General features: G+C 41.9%; 2 protein-coding genes across 3 annotated transcripts in view; both read right to left on the reverse strand.

The window, feature by feature from the left end:
- The window catches only part of gabbr1a (gamma-aminobutyric acid type B receptor subunit 1a), a 48,750-nt gene extending 38,564 nt beyond the window's left edge, over positions 1-10,186 (reverse strand). Inside the window, exons 1-5 of one of the 2 annotated variants that reach the window (XM_021560477.3) lie at positions 9,815-10,186; positions 6,429-6,515; positions 6,112-6,176; positions 5,493-5,631; positions 1,956-2,141 (exon numbers count right to left, since the gene is read on the reverse strand). In XM_021560477.3, the coding sequence (XP_021416152.1) occupies positions 1,956-2,141; positions 5,493-5,631; positions 6,112-6,176; positions 6,429-6,507 (469 nt within the window). In that variant the 5' untranslated portion in view covers positions 6,508-6,515; positions 9,815-10,186. Of the gene's footprint in view, positions 1-1,955; positions 2,142-3,597; positions 4,561-5,492; positions 5,632-6,111; positions 6,177-6,428; positions 6,516-9,814 lie in introns of those variants that run through there. The other variant, XM_090198013.1, reaches the window with a different exon arrangement.
- Positions 10,187-10,811: 625 nt separating this feature from the next.
- Positions 10,812-17,755, reverse strand: LOC149985062 (SH3 domain-binding protein 5-like). Its single transcript, XM_090198019.1, has 3 exons — positions 17,229-17,755; positions 16,512-16,685; positions 10,812-12,927 (listed from the first exon to the last, which is right to left on the reverse strand). Exons 1-3 carry the CDS (start codon positions 17,364-17,366, stop codon positions 12,367-12,369), a joined length of 873 nt encoding a protein of 290 aa, XP_090054145.1. The 5' UTR covers positions 17,367-17,755; the 3' UTR covers positions 10,812-12,366.
- Positions 17,756-17,845: the final 90 nt, after the last annotated feature.

The following is a 17,845-nucleotide window of genomic DNA, read 5'->3' on the forward strand; positions in this document are numbered from 1 at the left end:
CATTCCATTTATTTATTTTTCTACATTGTAGAATAAATGTGAAGACATCAAAACTATGAAATAACACATATGGAATGATGTAATAACCAAAAAAGTGTTCAACAAATCAAAATATATTTTAAGTAGCCACCCTTTGCCTTGATGACAGCTTTGCACACTCTTGGCGATAAGAACCAGTTAGTTACAGGGCCGTCTGATGTTTTGTATATTAGATTAAGCAGGTTTTTTTTGCCAGCCAGTACTGTTTGAAAATGAAAACAATATATCAAATAAATGGAGACCTGCAAGCTTTTCAAAATAGAGAAATATACAGCTGATTGGTGGGAGATGTAGTTCATGTGATTAGTTCAAATAAAATGGTTGTAAATTCTCGGCTTCGTGCTTCTTCTTGGGCGTCAAATATGTTTAAGTAAATTCATACCAAAGCACATATACATTTGAACAAATATGAAGCCCACTCTTAGCCTACAAAACGAGAACAGATGTCAAATTGATGGGGTATTACACAATTATTCATAAAATATGGCTTGTGTCCACCAGGTGACAGTACTATAACTCCCAGTTTAAGACAAGTACACAGAACAAGGGGGTGAATGTCAATTGTATTTCCTGGATTTCTCGCATCCTCCCTTGTACCATCAAATGTGAACTGAAGATTATTTTACCTTTTGTTGTTCTAAAATTTGTTTGTCGAGATTTTTTTACTGTATATATATTCAATTAATTTTGTGATATAATCTTGAAGCCCATTAGAGAGATTTTGGGACATGACCCGGAAGTGAAGCGGAAGTGGCCGTCACTTCCACAAGGTATACAGACAATACAGTAAAAGTAGTCTACAGTAGGCCTACATAGTGATGTCAATTTAAGGAGCATGGAGTACTGTACATGTGTCATGAGTAACACGTATAGCGCATCAATCCATGAAGAAAAAAAAAATCTCAAACAAATTTAGAACAACAAAAGGTAAAATAATCCTCAGTTCACATTTGATGGTACATTCATACGATGCATTCGTTACATATGATTGACTCCCAAGTTCTTGAGGAACCAAGGGGAGGAACCTCTGACCTTCTCCGCCGTTGTGTTTTGAGGAGGCGGCAAGGAGAGAGGATGCGAGGATTCAAGGAAATACAATTGACCTTCATCCAAAAAAGCTGAACATTTATAATTTGTACCTATACACACACCTATGATTTGCACACAAAACAAAGCATATTCACCATTGTAGAATACATGCCTGGACACACAACTATATTGACAATATATCAATGTACACAGAGTACAAAACATTAGGAACACCTGCTCTTTCCATGACAAAGACTGACCAGGTGAATCCAGGTGAAAGCTATGATCCCTTATTGATGTCACTCGTTAAATCCACTTCCGTCAGTGTAGGTGATGGGGAGACAAGTTAAATAAGGATTTTTAAGCCTTGAGACAATTGAGACATGGATTGTGTATGTTTGCCATTCAAAGGGTGAATGAGCAAGACAAAAGACTTAAGTGCCTTTGAACGGGGTATGGTAGTAGGTGCCAGGCGCGCTGGTTTAAGTGTGTCAAGAACTGCAACGCTGATGGGTTTTTCACACTCAACCGTTTCCCTTGTGTATCAACAACGGTCCACCACCCAAAGGACATCCAGCCAACTTGACACAACTGTGGGAAGCATTGGCGTCAACATGGCCCAGCATCCCTATGGAACGCTTTCAACACCTTGTAGAGTCCATGTCACGACAAATTGAGGCTGTTCTGAGAGAAAAAGGGGTGCAACTCAATATTAGGAAGGTATTCCTAATGTTTTGTACACTCAGCGTATATAGGTTTGTCTATGTATGTTTCCATGGAGTATATGTGTTGTTTTTCCATTTCGAAGCTAAACCAAAACATATAATATCAACACAAACATCACATTTGAATAACATGAATAGATTGGGATTCCATTCCACACTTACAGAGGCAGACCGGTTTGGGTGAGTCCCACTTGCCCAGCTTGGTGCAGTGTGTGATGTTCCTGCCCTCCAGCATGAAGCCAGCATGGCAGCTGTAGTGCAGCACGGTGCCCTCCACCGGTGGCCCAGGGGGCTTCAGCGCCACCCTCCCATTCTCCAGGGATGTCCACACACGAGGGCACAGCAGCACTGGGAGAGATGGGCAGAGTAGTGGGAGGAAGGTTAGTGGGAATGACAGCAGTCATATTTACATGACATGTACTAACTGCCAGTGTGTTTCTGCTCTCTTGCCAACTCCTTATGGAACAAATATGGCATGACAATTCTACAAGGAGTTGGCAAGAGAGCAGAAAACAGACTGGCACTCAGGCTAATACGGTACCAGTGTTTATTTTGGCCTCTTTTTTCTATTTAGTTTTAGTGTTCAAATAAATGTCAGTCACATTTTAATAACTAAAAGTAACAAAGAAGGAAATTATTATCAGTCAACAATAAATCTGGACAATTTTTGTCTTGTTTTAGTCAGTGCATTTCTTTCCAATTAAATAATTAATTCACTACATGACCAAAAGTATATAGACACCTGCTCGTCCAACATCTCATTCCAAAATCATGGGAAATAATACGGAGGTGGTCCCACCTTTTCTGCTATAACAGCCTCCACTTTTCTGGGAAGGCTTTCAACTAGATGTTGGAACATTGCTACGGGGACTTTCTTCCAATCAGCCGCAGGAGCATTAGTGAGGTCGGGTACTGAATTTGAGCGATTAGACCTGGCTCACAGTCGGCATTCCAATTCATCCCAAAGGTATTCGATGGGTTTGAGGTCAGGGCTCTGTGCATGCCAATCAAGTTCTTCCACACCAATCTCAGCAAACAATTTCTGTATGGACCTCGCTTTGTGCACAGGAGGTATTGTCATGCTGAAACAGGAAAGGGCCTTCCCCAAACTGTTGCCACAAAGTTGGAATCATAGAATCGTCTAGAATGTCATTATATGCTGTAGCGTTAAGATGTCCCTTCACTGGAACTAAGCGGCGTAGCCCGAACCATGAAAAACAGCCCCGGACCAGTATTCCTCCTCCACCAAACTGTAAAGTTGGCACTATGCATACGGGCAGATAGCGTTCTCCTGGCATCTGCCAAACCCAGATTAGTCTGTCGGACTGCCAGATAGTGAAGTGTGATTCATCACTCCAGAGAACACGTTTCCACTTCTCCAATGTCGGCGAGCTTTACACCACTCTAGCCAAAGCTTGGCATTGCGCATGATGATTTTAGGCTTCTGTGCTGCTGCTTGGCCATGGAAATTCATTTCATGAAGCTCCCGATGAAGTTATTGTGCTGATGTTGCTTCCAGGGGCAGTTTGGAACTCGGTAGTGAGTGTTGCACTCCCTTTCTGTGAGCTTCTGTGGTCTACCACTTTGTGCCTGAGCCGTTGTTGCTCCTAGACGTTTCCACTTCACAATAACAGTACTTACAGTTAACCAGGGCATCTCTAGCAGGGCAGACATATGACAAACTGAATTGTTGGAAAGGTGGCATCCTGTGATGGTGCCACATTGGAATGTTGCTGAGCTCTTCAGTAAGGCCATTCAATGTTTTCTATGGTGATTGCATGGGTGTGTGCTCGATTTTATTCACCTGTCAGCAACGGGTGTGGCTGAAATAGCCGAATCCACTCATTTGAAGGGGTGTCCATGTAACCGATGTGAAATGGCTAGCTAGTTAGCGGTGGTGCGCGCTAATAGCATTTCAATCGGTGACGTCACTCGCTCTGAGACCTTGAAGTAGTTGTTCCCCTTGCTCGGCAAGGGCCGCAGATTTTGTGGCGTGATGGGTAACGATGCTTCGTGGGTGACTGTTGATGTGTGCAGAGGGTCCCTGGTTCAAGGCGAGGGACGGAAGCTAAACTGTTACATCCACATACTTTTGTATGTATAATGTATTTACCTCTTACTTCCATCATGTGCACATTCAGACAGACTTGTCCAACTAGACATACTATCCCCTAATATATCTGGCACATTGCTATTGCAGCCGATTGTAACCAATGTCAGCCAAGACTTACCATATAAGCTTCAAAGCCTTGGCTACAGGTTAAACAATTTAGGCATAGAGCTCTTTTCTCCCAATCATAACCATTGGATGGGGGTAAATAACTGATTCCTTTAAAAGGGGGAGAATCTGAGCTTTCCAACAATGCCAGAATTATTACTGTACTCCTAACCTCGTCTCCAGGCTCCAATTGCTGACGCATAGAGCCTGGTAACAGTGGGGACCGTTTGGGATTTACTGAGTGACATGATCATCGATTCAAATTCTGAGCGAATCACACGACTGTGAGGAGTGGCACCAAATCGAGGCAGAAAAGTTTTGTTATGGTGCGTCATATATCGCCGTTCATGCTAATAGCTAGCCAGCGTAACTCTGCTAGCCGTCCTGTAACACGAGAGACACTGATGTCACTGAATTCTGTTTACACACTTAAGATATAGTAGACTCTGTAATATCCATGTTGCAAGAGCTAACCGTTTTCTCTTCGTTGCACACGAACACACGCAAAAAAAATACTACCCCCCGGATGCAGGACACTTAGAGGGAGGTTCTAAGGGTTGCGGTAGATGGTGATAGGCTGAGAGATCAGCCAATTAAAACCAGTGGTTGTTTCGTCCGCTCCTGCCATAGGCTTCCTGTCAAGTCCCGTTCTGAGGCGCTCGGAAACTAGATGGTTCGACAGAAAGAGAGCCAGCTGGTCGGCTAATAGTCCTAATACTCAGCAAATAGCATTAAATATTTCCAATCTGAAATAAACTGCGCTCACATTTTCCGACCGTGAGATCATCAACACAGATGAAGAACAGCGCACATGGGAAAATAGAGCTTCCAATCTGATGTGATCAAAGCAAAACTAAGCCTACATTGAAAGGTTAGTTAGTTAAGGTTAGTTACAGTGGAAGTGTCCTGGCCTGCTGGCTATGCATCAGTTAAAAAGTTTGACGAATGACTGAAGTGACATGTGTGGGAGAGCTGGGCAGATCACCGCGGCTCTATCAGACCGTGCAACTGAAAGACGTGCATTCTGCCAATGTGAGGATTGCATTAAATATTCTGCAAAGGCATGCATATTTATGATTGGAAAAAACAGATGAAAATGAGCTTCATGTCAAATTGAATGCCAATTTGTCTCATGTGGAATTATCATATCGTCACATTTTCATCAACTAAAATGAAAACTAATTTGTGACCGTTTTCGTTTTTTAATGGCTTCTCGTTATCGTCATTCGTTTTCGTCAGGAAAAATAGGTTGTTGACAAATATTTCGTCATAGTTATTGTTGATGAAATGAACAGAGCAGAGTGGTGCACAATGATCAATGATACATAAGAGATATCCTTAAGTAGTGGCAGTGATATAGTCTAGTCAATCCAGGAATTCACTCTGACAGGCATTGAAGAGGGAATTTACCCTTAGAGAGTGACAAAAGAGTGGCAATGAAGTTAAACTGGTTGGCTGTAAATAAAGTAGAGAGTACTTACGACACCTGCTGTGCTGTGTGATATCAGTCCATGTGCCGTTGGGAAGGCACTTCCTGACCTTAGGGCCCACTATGACCCTGTTCCCCCTGCAGATGTACTCTATCTCGTAGTCCACTGGTAGGATCTGCACATTGCGAATCTGCACACAGCAATAGATGACATAGATAGATGTTTAGCTGTCTTTAAATATGTACATCGCCTGACCAATGAGTCATTTTTCCTATAGGCTTCCATGCTTTGCTATGATTAGGACAACAACAACATGGTTGCCACTAGATATGGCCATGGTAGAGAGAAGCAAAGGGGCGATAATGTCAGAATTGACAAGCAACTATATGAGCTATTTCTACTTTATCTAGGGTTGGATATGATTAAAGGAGTTAATGTAAGGGCTTTTGACAGTACTGTGATAACAGTGGTAGTACACTCTTAGAAAAAAAGGGTTCTTCAGCTGTCCCCACGGGAGAACCCTTTTGGGTTCCATGTAGAAACCCCGGAAAGGGTTCTACATGGAACCCAAAAGGGTTCTCCTACAGGGACAGCCGAATAACCCTTTTATGTTCTAGATAGCACCTTTTTTTTCTAAGAGTGTACTGCAATGGTATTGAGAGTACTGTACCTGTTCTTGTGTCAGGCCTCTGTAGCGGATGCCTCCATCTCTGGGAGGACGGATGATGGCACAGCCTAAAAAGGATGAGAGAAAGACATGATGTGTGGAAAAATAATCACTTACAGTAGTCTACATTACAGCCATGAGATGTATTACACTCCAATTATAATCCTCACTCCATCTAACGCCTTCCTCCATGCATTCAGCAACATTGTGATGATGCTCCATTTAGGTCATTTTGCAATCTCTACGGTATTTTTAACTGCTAACACACTTACACAAACACACGTTGCACACACATGTACACACACAAACACCATAATTACCTCCAGTTGTTGAATTATGTATGGCCACAACAAGAGATGGCAGAGCATACAGAATTATAAGAAACAATAGCTGTGCCATTACTGGATCTGGGGAGAGAGAGAGAGAGAAAAAAAAACTAAGGGATTAAATAAGAAGATAATGAAAGGTAGAGACAGAGGGAAGTTAGTTATCAACAGCCTCTATACAGAAGTACAGTCATTATGTCGTAACAAAAACCTCAAGTTCATTGGAGATACCAACATTCATAATGGGACAGTCTTAACAAACACACTACTGGTCAATTTTTTTTTAGAACACCTACTCATTCAATTGCTTTTATTTACCTTGATGACAGCTTCACACACTCTTGGCATTGTCTCAACCAGCTTCACGTGGAATGCTTTTCCAACAGTCTTGAAGGAGTTCCCACATATGCTGAGCACTTGTTGGCTGCTTTCCTTCACTCTACAGTCCGACTCATCCCAAACCATCTCAATTTGGTTGAGGTCAGGGAATTGTGGAGGCCAAGTCATCTGATGCATCACTCTCCCTAGGTAAAATAGTCCTTACACAGGCTGGCAGTGTGTTGGGTCATTGTCTTGTTGAAAAATAAATTATAGTCCCACTAAGCCCAAACCAGATGGGGTGGTGTTTTGCTGCAGAATGCTGTGGTAGCCATGCTGGAAAAGTCTGCTTTGAATTCTAAACAAATCACAGACAGTGTCACCAGCAAAACACCCCCACACCATAACACCTCCTCGTCCATGCTTTATGGTTGGAAATACATGTGGTGATCATCTGTTCACCCACACTGCGTCTTACAAAGACACGGCGATTGGAACCAAAAATCTTACATTTGGACTCCAGAACAAAGGACAAATTTCCACCAGTCTAATGTCCATTGCTCGAATTGCTTGGCCCAAGCAAGTATCTTCTTCTTATTGGTGTCCTTTAGTAGTGGTTTCTTTGCAGCAATTCAACCATGAAGGCCTGATACACGCAGTCTCCTGTGAACAGTGGATGTTGAGATCTGTTACTTACACTCTGAAGCATTTACTTGGGCTGCCATTTCTGAGGCTGGTAACTCTAATGAACCTATCCTCTGCAGTGGAGGTAACTCTGGGTCTTCTATTCCTGTGGCGGTCCTCATGAGAGCCAGTTTCATCATAGTGCTTGATGGGTTTTGGGACTGCACTTGAAGAAACTTCAAAAGTTCTTGACATTTTCCGTATTGACTGACCTTCATGTCTTAAAGTAATAATGGACTGTCGGTTCTCTTTGCTTATTTGAGCTGTTTTTGCCATAATATGGACTTGGTATTTTACCAAATAGGGCTATCGTCTGTATACTCCTCCCCTACCTTGTCACAACACAACTGATTGGCTCAAACGCATTAAGAAGGTAAGAAATTCCACAAATTAACTTTTAAGAAGGCACACCTGTTAATTGAAATGCATTCCAGGTGACTACCTCATGAACCTGGTTGAGAGAATGCCAAGAGTGTTTAAAGCTGTCATCAAGGCAAAGGGTGGCTACTTTGAAGAATCTCAAATATATTTTGATTTGTTTTACACTTTTTTGGTTACTACATCCATATGTGTTTCTTCATAGTTTTGATGTCTTCACTATTATTCTACAATGTAGAAAATAGCACAAATAAAGAAAAACCCTTGAATGAGTAGGTGTTATAAAACTTTTGACAGGTAAAGTAATTCATAACCATTGACAATGACAACCCAGATTATCATCTAAACAACTGCCCAAACAACAACATACACCAACCTTCATATGTACACTATTCATCTAGAACAAAAACCTCACCTACAGCAGTTCAGTGAGTCGTGCTCCTGCCGCTAAAGACCAGTGTGTTAGTTGTTACTAATATGTGCTGGCTCCATGCGCTATAGAGAGATAGTATGAGAGCAGAACTCACTCTGCCATAACCCTGCGCATAATGTACAGATTTCATGAGCTCCTCCCACAGTGGAGTGGGATAGGTTAAGATCGCTCACTCAGTCCAACGGTGTGCTTTCAGTGCTAACACAGACGACACAGCAGCCATAGGAGTGTGTATTAAAGTATAAATACACCTAAATATAGCCACTCGTTTGAAGTGCTGAATAATGAATGTGCAACTTCATCATGTTGTCACACGAAGAGATCGAGAGAGAAAGAGGGGAGAGGGAGAGAGAGAGAGGACAGTGTGTAACAAAGCTCCACCGTGAGACAGATGGTGGGAAGGGTAGTGAAGGAAGACAGACACTGTTGGATACTTCATTCGCATTATGGTGTATTTTTAGAGCACTAACAAGAGCATGCAGGAAGAGACAAACACGGAGAGAGAGAGAGAGAGAAAGTGGGTAATGCAACGAGAAGCATGTGTGAGACAGAGAGAAAGAGAGAGAGCGAGAGCAAGCGAGCGAGCTAGAGAGGGACAACACAGTGGGAGACACTCCTCACATACTGAGATACATAAAAGCAAACTGTGTGAGCGAGGTATGATCAGACAGATTAAAATATATCAAGCTAGCCAGTTTAATAAATATAATGGTAATATCAGTGGCCTATATTAAATCAACAATCTGCTCTATATCTTTAGGTGCAGAAAGAATAATTTCTGCACCATGGACAGCGGATGTATCTGAACAAAAGATTCCAACTGGGACGAGCATAGAGAAACATATTTCAGGACCATGGACAGCAGCACCCACGGCATCACAGAGATGTATCTAAACCAGAGACCAAAACGGCGACACACAACATTCCATCCAAGAGATGTAGTTTATTTATTAAGCAAGCCACATCTGACATGCTATTAGAAAAATGCTAAAGCAATGCAAAAATAGCCATATGTTTACAATGGTGCGCTGGTGGATTTAAACATCGAAACACGTGCACTGGACTGATATTGCCTACAAACGCTTTAATGAGGGTAGCTCTTAAGGTACCACCAACAGTAGGCTACCGGTAGTTGCTGGTCCGTGTTGACACGGCCGGGAATCCTTGACGGCCTATGGAAGAAGGCCAGCCCTATATCCGTTTGCAGAATTCAGATTTGAGAAGTTCGGATTTCATGCCAATTCTAGGTTGCCGTTCATTCCCATAGCATTAATACATTCACTGAAAACGTGCACATTAAATCTAAAGATAAACTAACGTCATTAATAGATGGGACTGTGTGTTATATTATGCTACGATAATAAACAACTATGTAAAGTCGTTGCTGCTTGGCGAAACCTGTCATTTACGAGAATACAATTACCAAAGTCTAGAGTAGACCTGTCATCTGAATACAAATATAATACAAACAGCCACATTTATGCAAGCTTGATTCCTTAGAATTATACACCATTGTTTAGGTTGCATACTGAGTAAGATATTGTAGCATGTAATAATGTGTACTTACAAATACTTTCGACGCGCTCAGTCAAGATGACCGTATGTCCATCGGTTGCGACTCGTTTGAGATCACCCAAATGTCGAATTATTTGGTAAAATGTGCTTCGTTGCAACGTATTGTATGGCTATGTTTGTATGGCTATAAATGGCAACCCGGTCCCCGTGCATAGCGTATACATTGAATGTCAAAAACAACCGTATTAATCAGTCTATTGCCATCTACTTCAATTTCGTATGGTGAAAAGTCGGAAACGAAAAATGTACATATAAATACACGCACTATGTACAATCTCTTCCCCATGTACGACGAAACACCGAATCCTCACACTCCCTCCCTTTTGCTCTCTCCCTACAATCTCCAGCTAATTCACGACGTCATGATAGAGACGTAAGTAGGTAGGCCTACGGTGCGTAAAAGTCATTTTCTCACGCACACATCTCCTTTTCCAAGATGCATGTTTACGTATTGGGCCACACCAGCAAATCGTGATCATAGCAAATCGAAGAGTTTTACATTTATGATAAGCGTTATGGAGTTATCCTAATCGGTTAAGTATTTATACGCAATTAGAAATATGGAAGATTCCCAATACATGCACTTTATTAAGCCAGTATTAAGCCTTCAGATCCTATGTCAATAAAGCAGGCTTACATAGTTTCTACAACATTGAGCCTCTATTTTCAGCGTTAGTAACACCAGAGATGTTCTTATAATACAGGATTTGGTACCCCTCTCCCTCCTCTTCTCCAGACATCTATTCCTGAGAGCACACGTCTCCTTCATATTTATATCCTGTTGAATAATTGAAGCAGGGGGATAAAATAACTCATCTCTTTTCCTGTCTCCTCCCAACTCTCTCTCTTTTTCTGCAAACCCCACATTCTCCTCTTCTTCTAAATCTGAAATTTAGTATCACATCTTCATCCTTAGGTAGTGTTGAAGTAGAGTATGAAGTAGAAGACATATTGCAAAATACAACATATTGGGTCTTAAAATGGCAAAGTCAAGATTCCTCTTATTTTATTGTTTATCTGTTTGATATTGCATACATGTAAATAACAACAGTGAACTGTACTATATAGCTGGGTGACATCACACTACTGCACCACTTTATGAATAAATAAAGAGGAAGACATCAAATGGACAATGATTGAAGGGTTGAAAGCATAGAAATACAATTGCTAGTCATTCTATTTCTATGGCTGAGAGAATGAGGGGAAGAGATGGATATATTGGAAGTATGTAAAGAGCGGGACAGAGACGGAGGTCGATTCAGGAATACAGCAGATAACCAGCATTAAATAAGATCCCTTTAAAATAACTATACAAAGACATTCAAATAAATCTGTACATTTCATTCTTTTCTCTATAAATGGTGTAATTATACACACTTACATTTAATCCATTGACTACATTTCTTGTACCCTCCACTTTGCCAAAGCAGTACACAGACAACATCCATCAAGTCCAGGCAAAACAGAGTTAGGATGACTCATAGATGATTCACATTTAAAATTAAACATATGGTCAAAAGCATGTCCTTCATGGGAGTATTTCTCAACTGTTGACCACAGTTTAATACTGTATACACAGATCTGAACAGTGTGTTGTTGTAGCCAGTGCTATGCTGTCTTTGTTTGCGTAGTACTGTGTCAAGGACAAGGCACATTTCAGTTTACGACCTAGGAGGCTCTAAAGAAACAATATATAGGGAAATTATTTTATTTAAAAAAATACAAAAACAAAGGATCTTAAAATTATTAAAATTGAAACAAGTAAAACATAATATTATGCCAGCGTAATATTTTATGAACAATTTATAAAAATGTTTAGTTAGACCTGAATACTAATACACATATAATAAAAGTCAAAATAAATAGTCTGGAGTGCTTTCTGTCATCAAGCAAGTTGTCAGAATGGAGTTTGTAACTCTCTAGTTTGTTTTGGGGTCCTATTGATTCGAACCCTGAAACCAGGTTTTCAGAATAAGTACAAAAAAACGAATTGTTCTTGCACTTTTTACAATACGCGTTTACATTTATGTACTAAAATAAACCATATCTACAGTATGAAACAAAAATGGAGCATACATGAATTCACACTTACTTTTTTGTTGCAAAAGAACATTGATTTTATCTTACACCAGAAATTCAGTTACTACCGTTTAGATTGAATAGGGCTCCCAGTTGTCATGTTTATTGTAGTCTCTTACTTTGATTGTTCCTTCATGCACTAGGACATATGTGTCTAAGGTTTCGTTATTGCCAGAATAAAGGAAGTAAAGCAGCTAATCTCAGAGGCATGTACAGTCTAGGAGTTTCAGTAGTGTTGTAATATGATGCAAAACCTGTCAGGCTCCTTATATTTTCAGGTCTTGTCAACGTACCTGTGCTTCGCTACTACTGAATATCATACCCCCCTGTTTAAAATGTGTTACTTTAGATACAGCAGATCTGATTTTCCTCATATTTTATATTTTGGTCTTTTGCCAGGATAATGAGCTAGCTCGACCGGACACTTATTTTCAATTGATAAACTATAAGCGATAAGGACAGCTCTCACAAGCTGAAGCTCCTGTGATGTTGCTTCAGGAACTGCTGTTGGCGCTGCATTTGCCCTTCCCTTCTTTCCCTTCCTCCCCCTCTCTCATTCTCTCCATCCTCCCCAGGCAGACTGCCCACATCGCTAAATTCTCCGAGGTGTTCGATGGAATCGCATTTCTCCAGGTCAGAAGCGATGGTCTGCAGACTGAAGACGGAAAGGGAATCTGACCCTGCTCTCTCTCCATGCGTCTCGGGCCTCTCTCCCCCACTCTCCCTGTATTTCTCCACCAGCCCAATTTTCTTATCCGCCACGCCGCTTCTGTTCACCCTATCAGTCTCCATTGCCCCTCCTCCACATGCCCCGCCCTCGACACCACACACCACACTGTCCGACTCCGCCCCAATAGGGGGACTCCGCCCACCACAGGCCATGGTTTGTCCACCATCGGTTTGGTCCCGCCCCCGCTGAGCATGGATGGCCTCGCTGATTTGCTCCAGGTTGTGCAAGGCGACAGAGTAGCGGTTTTTCACTTTGGTCACATGCTCCTCCAGCTGCATCACTTTGGTTTTGTGCTCCTGAAGTTACAGAAAACCCAATATGATGGAGAGAAAAGACAGAGCAACATACAATATTTCTTCCTACTTGGTTTGAGGCCAAAGAGGAAACAATAACCAACAGGAGCGATCACGGACGGACATGACAGCTCTGTATCAACCATTTCCCTGCTTTTCTTACAATAACAGCTTGAAATTACATATATATTAACTGCAATATATATTAAATATCACAGGTGGTTGGTGGCACCTTGATTGGGGAGGATGGGCTAGTGGTAGTGCCTGGAGTGGAAACAGGTGGAATGGTATCAAATATACCAAGCACATGGTCTCCATGTGTTTGATGCCATTCCATTTCCTCCGTTCCAGACATAATTATGAGCTGTCCTCCCCTCAGCAGCCTCCACTGTTATACATCATATACAGTGCATTCGGAAAGTATTCGGACCCCTTGACTTTTTCCACATTTTGTTTTGTTACTGCCTTATTCTAAAATGGATAAAATATATTTCCCCCCCCTCATCAATCTACACACAAGTATTCAGACCCTTTACTCAGTACTTTGAAGCACTTTTGGCAGCATTTACAGCCTTGAGTCTTCTTGGGTATGACGCTACAAGCTTGGCACACCTGTATTTGGGGAGTTTCTCCCATTCTTTTCTGCAGATCCTCTCAAGCTCGGTCAGGTTGGATGGGGAGTGTCAATGCACAGCTATTTTCAGGTCTCTACATAGATGTTCAATTGGGTTCAAGTCCCGGCTCTGGCTGGGCCACTCAAGGACATGCAGAGACTTGTCCCGAAGCCACTCCTGCGTTGTCTTGGCTGTGTGCTTAGGGTCATTGTCCTGTCGGAAGGAGAACCTTCGCCCCAGTCGGAGGTCCTGAGCGCTCTGGAGTAGGTTTTCATCAAGGATCTCTCTGTACTTGGCTCTGTTCCTCTTACTCTTGATCCTGACTAGTTTCCCAGTCCCTGCAACTGAAAAACATCCCCACAGCATGATGCTGCTACCACCATGCTTAAAACGTAGGGATTGTGCCAGGTTTCCTCCAGACCTGACGCTTGGCATTCAAGCCAAAGAGTTCAATCTTGGTTGCATCAGACCAGACAATCTAGTTTCTCATGGAACGAGAGTCCTTTAGGTAACCTTTGGCAAACTCCAAGTTTGCTGTCAAGTGACTTTTACTGAGGAGTGGGTTCCGTCTGGCCACTCTACCATAAAGGCCTGATTGGTGGAGTGCTGCAGAGATGGTTGTCCTTGTGGAAGGTTATCCCATCTCCACAGAGGAACTCTGGAGCTCTGTCAGAGTGACCATAAGGTTCTTGGTCACCTCCCTGACCAAGGCCCTTCTCCACCGATTGCTCAGTTTGGCCGGGCAGCCAGCTCTAGGAAGAGTCTTGGGGGTTCCAAACTTCTTCCATTTAAGAATGATGGAGGCCACTATGTTCTTGGGGACCTTCAATGCTGCAGACATTTTTTGTTACCCTTCCCCAGATCTGTGCCTCGACACAATCCTTTCTCAGAGCTCTATGGACAATTCCTTTGACCTCACGGCTTGGTTTTTGCTCAGACATGCACTGTCAACTGCTGGGATTTTGGGCTCCAAAATTACTGGCACGCCTGACTGGCAATGCACAAACAATACTTTAAAATAATTAGATATAATCTCAAAATACCAACTTAAGAAATACTGTACTTTATTTTATTTATTTTTTTAATTTTACCCCCCTTTTCATGGTATCCAATTGTTAGTAGCTACGATCTTGTCTCATCGCTACAACTCCCGTACGGGCTCGGGAGAGACAAAGGCTGAAAGTTATGCGCGCATCCAAACCGGCCAAACCCTCCCTAGCCCGGACGACGCTATGACAATTGTGCGTCGCCCCACGGATCTCCTGGTCGCATCCGGTTACGACAGAGCCTGGGCGCGAACCCAGAGTCTCTGGTGGCACAGCTGGCGCTGCAGTACTGCGCCCTTAACCACTGTGCCACCTGGGAGGCCATACTGTACTTTATTAATGTTTCAATGGAACCAACCAAAATCATACAATTATTTAATACTCCTCATTTAGTACTTAGTGCAACATACCTCTGGCAAGGATAACAGCATGGAGTCAATTTGTAATGTTTGACAAGGTTAAGGAACACATTTGGAGGGATTTTGGACCATTCCTCTATGCAGATCCTTTCAAGATCCTTCACATTCTTGGGTTTGAGCTTATCAACTGCCTTCTTCAACTCAGCCCACAGGTTTTTGATTGGATTGTGGTCCGGCGACAGATGGCCATGGCAGAACATTGATTTTGTAGTCACAGAACCATTTCTGTGGATCTTGAGGTATGTTTTGGGTCATTGTCTTGTTGGAAAGTCCACCTACTGCCTTCTGGCAGAGGCAACTTGGTGGAATTCATTATGCCATTAAGCTTAACCAGTGCCCCTGGACCTCTGGAATTAAAACAGCCCCAAAACATCACTGACCCACCACCATATTTCACTGTGGGTATGAGTTGCCTCTCCTTGTATGCATCTCTGTTTCGACGCCAAACATGCCAATGCTGTATCGGACCAAAACGTTCAATTTTGGTCTCATCTGACCAGAGTACCTTCTTCCAGACATAATTTAAATGACGTTTGGCAAACTCCAAGCACTTGCATCTGTGTCTTGGGGTCAGAAAGGGCTTTCCTCTGGCAAACCTTCCAAAGAGCCTGTGGACGTAGCGTCGGATGGTGCTTTTTGAAACCTAGTGACCCCAAGACGCCACCAAGGCCTGCAATTCTTTCACAGTGATTCTTGGGGATTTTGTTGCTTCGCTCACCATCCTCCTCCCTATGCTGGGGGGCAAAATGCATTTGCGTCCACTACCTGTGAGGTTTTCAACTGTTCCATATCTTTTGCATTTTTGTATAATTTCCCTGACAATGCTCAGTGGTATTTTCAATCATTTGTGGATCTTCTTGTAGCCATTACCAGATTTACGAAGGTCCACGACATCTGTCTCTTTTGAACTGACAGTTATTTTGTTTCCTTCATGGTGTTGGATGACAAAGGGATATTGCATGCGTGTTACCTAATTTTTATACCCTAGTGAAACAGGAAGTGATGTAATAGCTCAATATAGTTCCTTAAGACTTTGATCACCTTAAATAAGTGGAATTTAATTCCTGGTTTAAATTTTGGTAGATGTTATTTACAATAATCTTTAAGGGTGCCATTAATTGTAAAACCTTGATTTGGAGGACATTGATTTAATTAAAAATCAAATATTTTGGTGGGTTCCATTGAAACATTAATAAAGTACAGTATTTCGAGTTTCTCTCTATATTTATATTGTTTATATTTTATTATGTATTGTTTGTGCATTGCCAGTCAGAGGTGCCAGTAATTTTGGAGCCCACTGTATAGACAGGTGTGTGCCTATTTCTGTTTTTTATAAAATGTACAACATTTTCTAAAAACCTGTTTTCACTTTGTCATTATGGGGGTTTTGTGTGTATAATTAATTCATTTAATCCATTTTAGAATACGGCTGTAATGTAACAAAATGTGGAAAAAGTCAAGGGGTCTGAATACTTTCCAAATGCACTGTATATTATATATCTATGTACCTCAAGTATGTAGTTGAACTGGGCCTTGAGCTCGAAGTAAGGTTTGGACTTAACGATGGCCCTCTTGAGAGATTTCTGCAGGGTCTGGACTCGAGCCTCTGCCGTCTGACAAGAGTGGGTGACACGCATGTGCTCCCGTTCGCTGCGTAGGCGCTCCTCCTCTGCCTCGTTCACCTTGCACACAACCATACAAAATGTTAAGACGGGAAAACACAACAATCAGTATCCTAACCCCCACCAACCTAACAAAATAAACTGCCTAACTAATTGAAAGCAATCCAATTAAAAATAGAGTTTAGGCATAGGAGAAAATAGCTACAGTACCCAGGGGGTGGGGAATGGTAAGGAAAATACTGATTCAATGTATTCCATATCAGCCACCTCAAATAGCCTATACATTGATCACGTTTGATGGAATGATATAGAATGCAACACATAACCTGGAATACTGCTTACACTGGTAGTTGCGGTTTCCCATGTTGCCTTGGAGGTAGCATAGTTGACCAATATCCTGCCAAACAAGGCTAACTGCCAAACTAATTTTAAACCAGTTTTAGTCATGGGGGAACATAGCTACTTGGCAGTGGGGTGGGGATTGTAAGGGAAATACTGATTAAATTAATACCATATCAACTCGCTCACATAACTGATGAACATATTTAGCATTTTATTTTGTATTGATGCAGTTATAGCGTTATCTGGGATTTCCCCTGTTACCTTGGAGGTAGCATGGTTGAGCATCTCCTGCCAGGTGGGGTCCAGCCTACGGTGCGTAAAAGTCATTTTCTCACGCACACATCTCCTTTTCCAAGATGCATGTTTACGTATTGGGCCACACCAGCAAATCGTGATCATAGCAAATCGAAGAGTTTTACATTTATGATAAGCGTTATGGAGTTATCCTAATCGGTTAAGTATTTATACGCAATTAGAAATATGGAAGATTCCCAATACATGCACTTTATTAAGCCAGTATTAAGCCTTCAGATCCTATGTCAATAAAGCAGGCTTACATAGTTTCTACAACATTGAGCCTCTATTTTCAGCGTTAGTAACACCAGAGATGTTCTTATAATACAGGATTTGGTACCCCTCTCCCTCCTCTTCTCCAGACATCTATTCCTGAGAGCACACGTCTCCTTCATATTTATATCCTGTTGAATAATTGAAGCAGGGGGATAAAATAACTCATCTCTTTTCCTGTCTCCTCCCAACTCTCTCTCTTTTTCTGCAAACCCCACATTCTCCTCTTCTTCTAAATCTGAAATTTAGTATCACATCTTCATCCTTAGGTAGTGTTGAAGTAGAGTATGAAGTAGAAGACATATTGCAAA

Source organism: Oncorhynchus mykiss, chromosome 2, assembly GCF_057628025.1.
Source record: "Oncorhynchus mykiss isolate SJ-2025 chromosome 2, ASM5762802v1, whole genome shotgun sequence".
Lineage (NCBI taxonomy): Eukaryota > Metazoa > Chordata > Actinopteri > Salmoniformes > Salmonidae > Oncorhynchus > Oncorhynchus mykiss.

Bases quoted from the DNA above. Each gene is read 5' to 3' on its own strand.
- LOC149985062 (XM_090198019.1), bottom strand. From the start codon at position 17,366: ATGATCACGATTTGCTGGTGTGGCCCAATACGTAAACATGCATCTTGG. The intron at 16,686-17,228 runs GTAACAGGGGAA...GTTGTGTGCAAG, and splicing joins TCAACCATGCTACCTCCAAG to GTGAACGAGGCAGAGGAGGA. The intron at 12,928-16,511 runs GTACATAGATAT...CTGTAACTTCAG, and splicing joins AGTTCAACTACATACTTGAG to GAGCACAAAACCAAAGTGAT.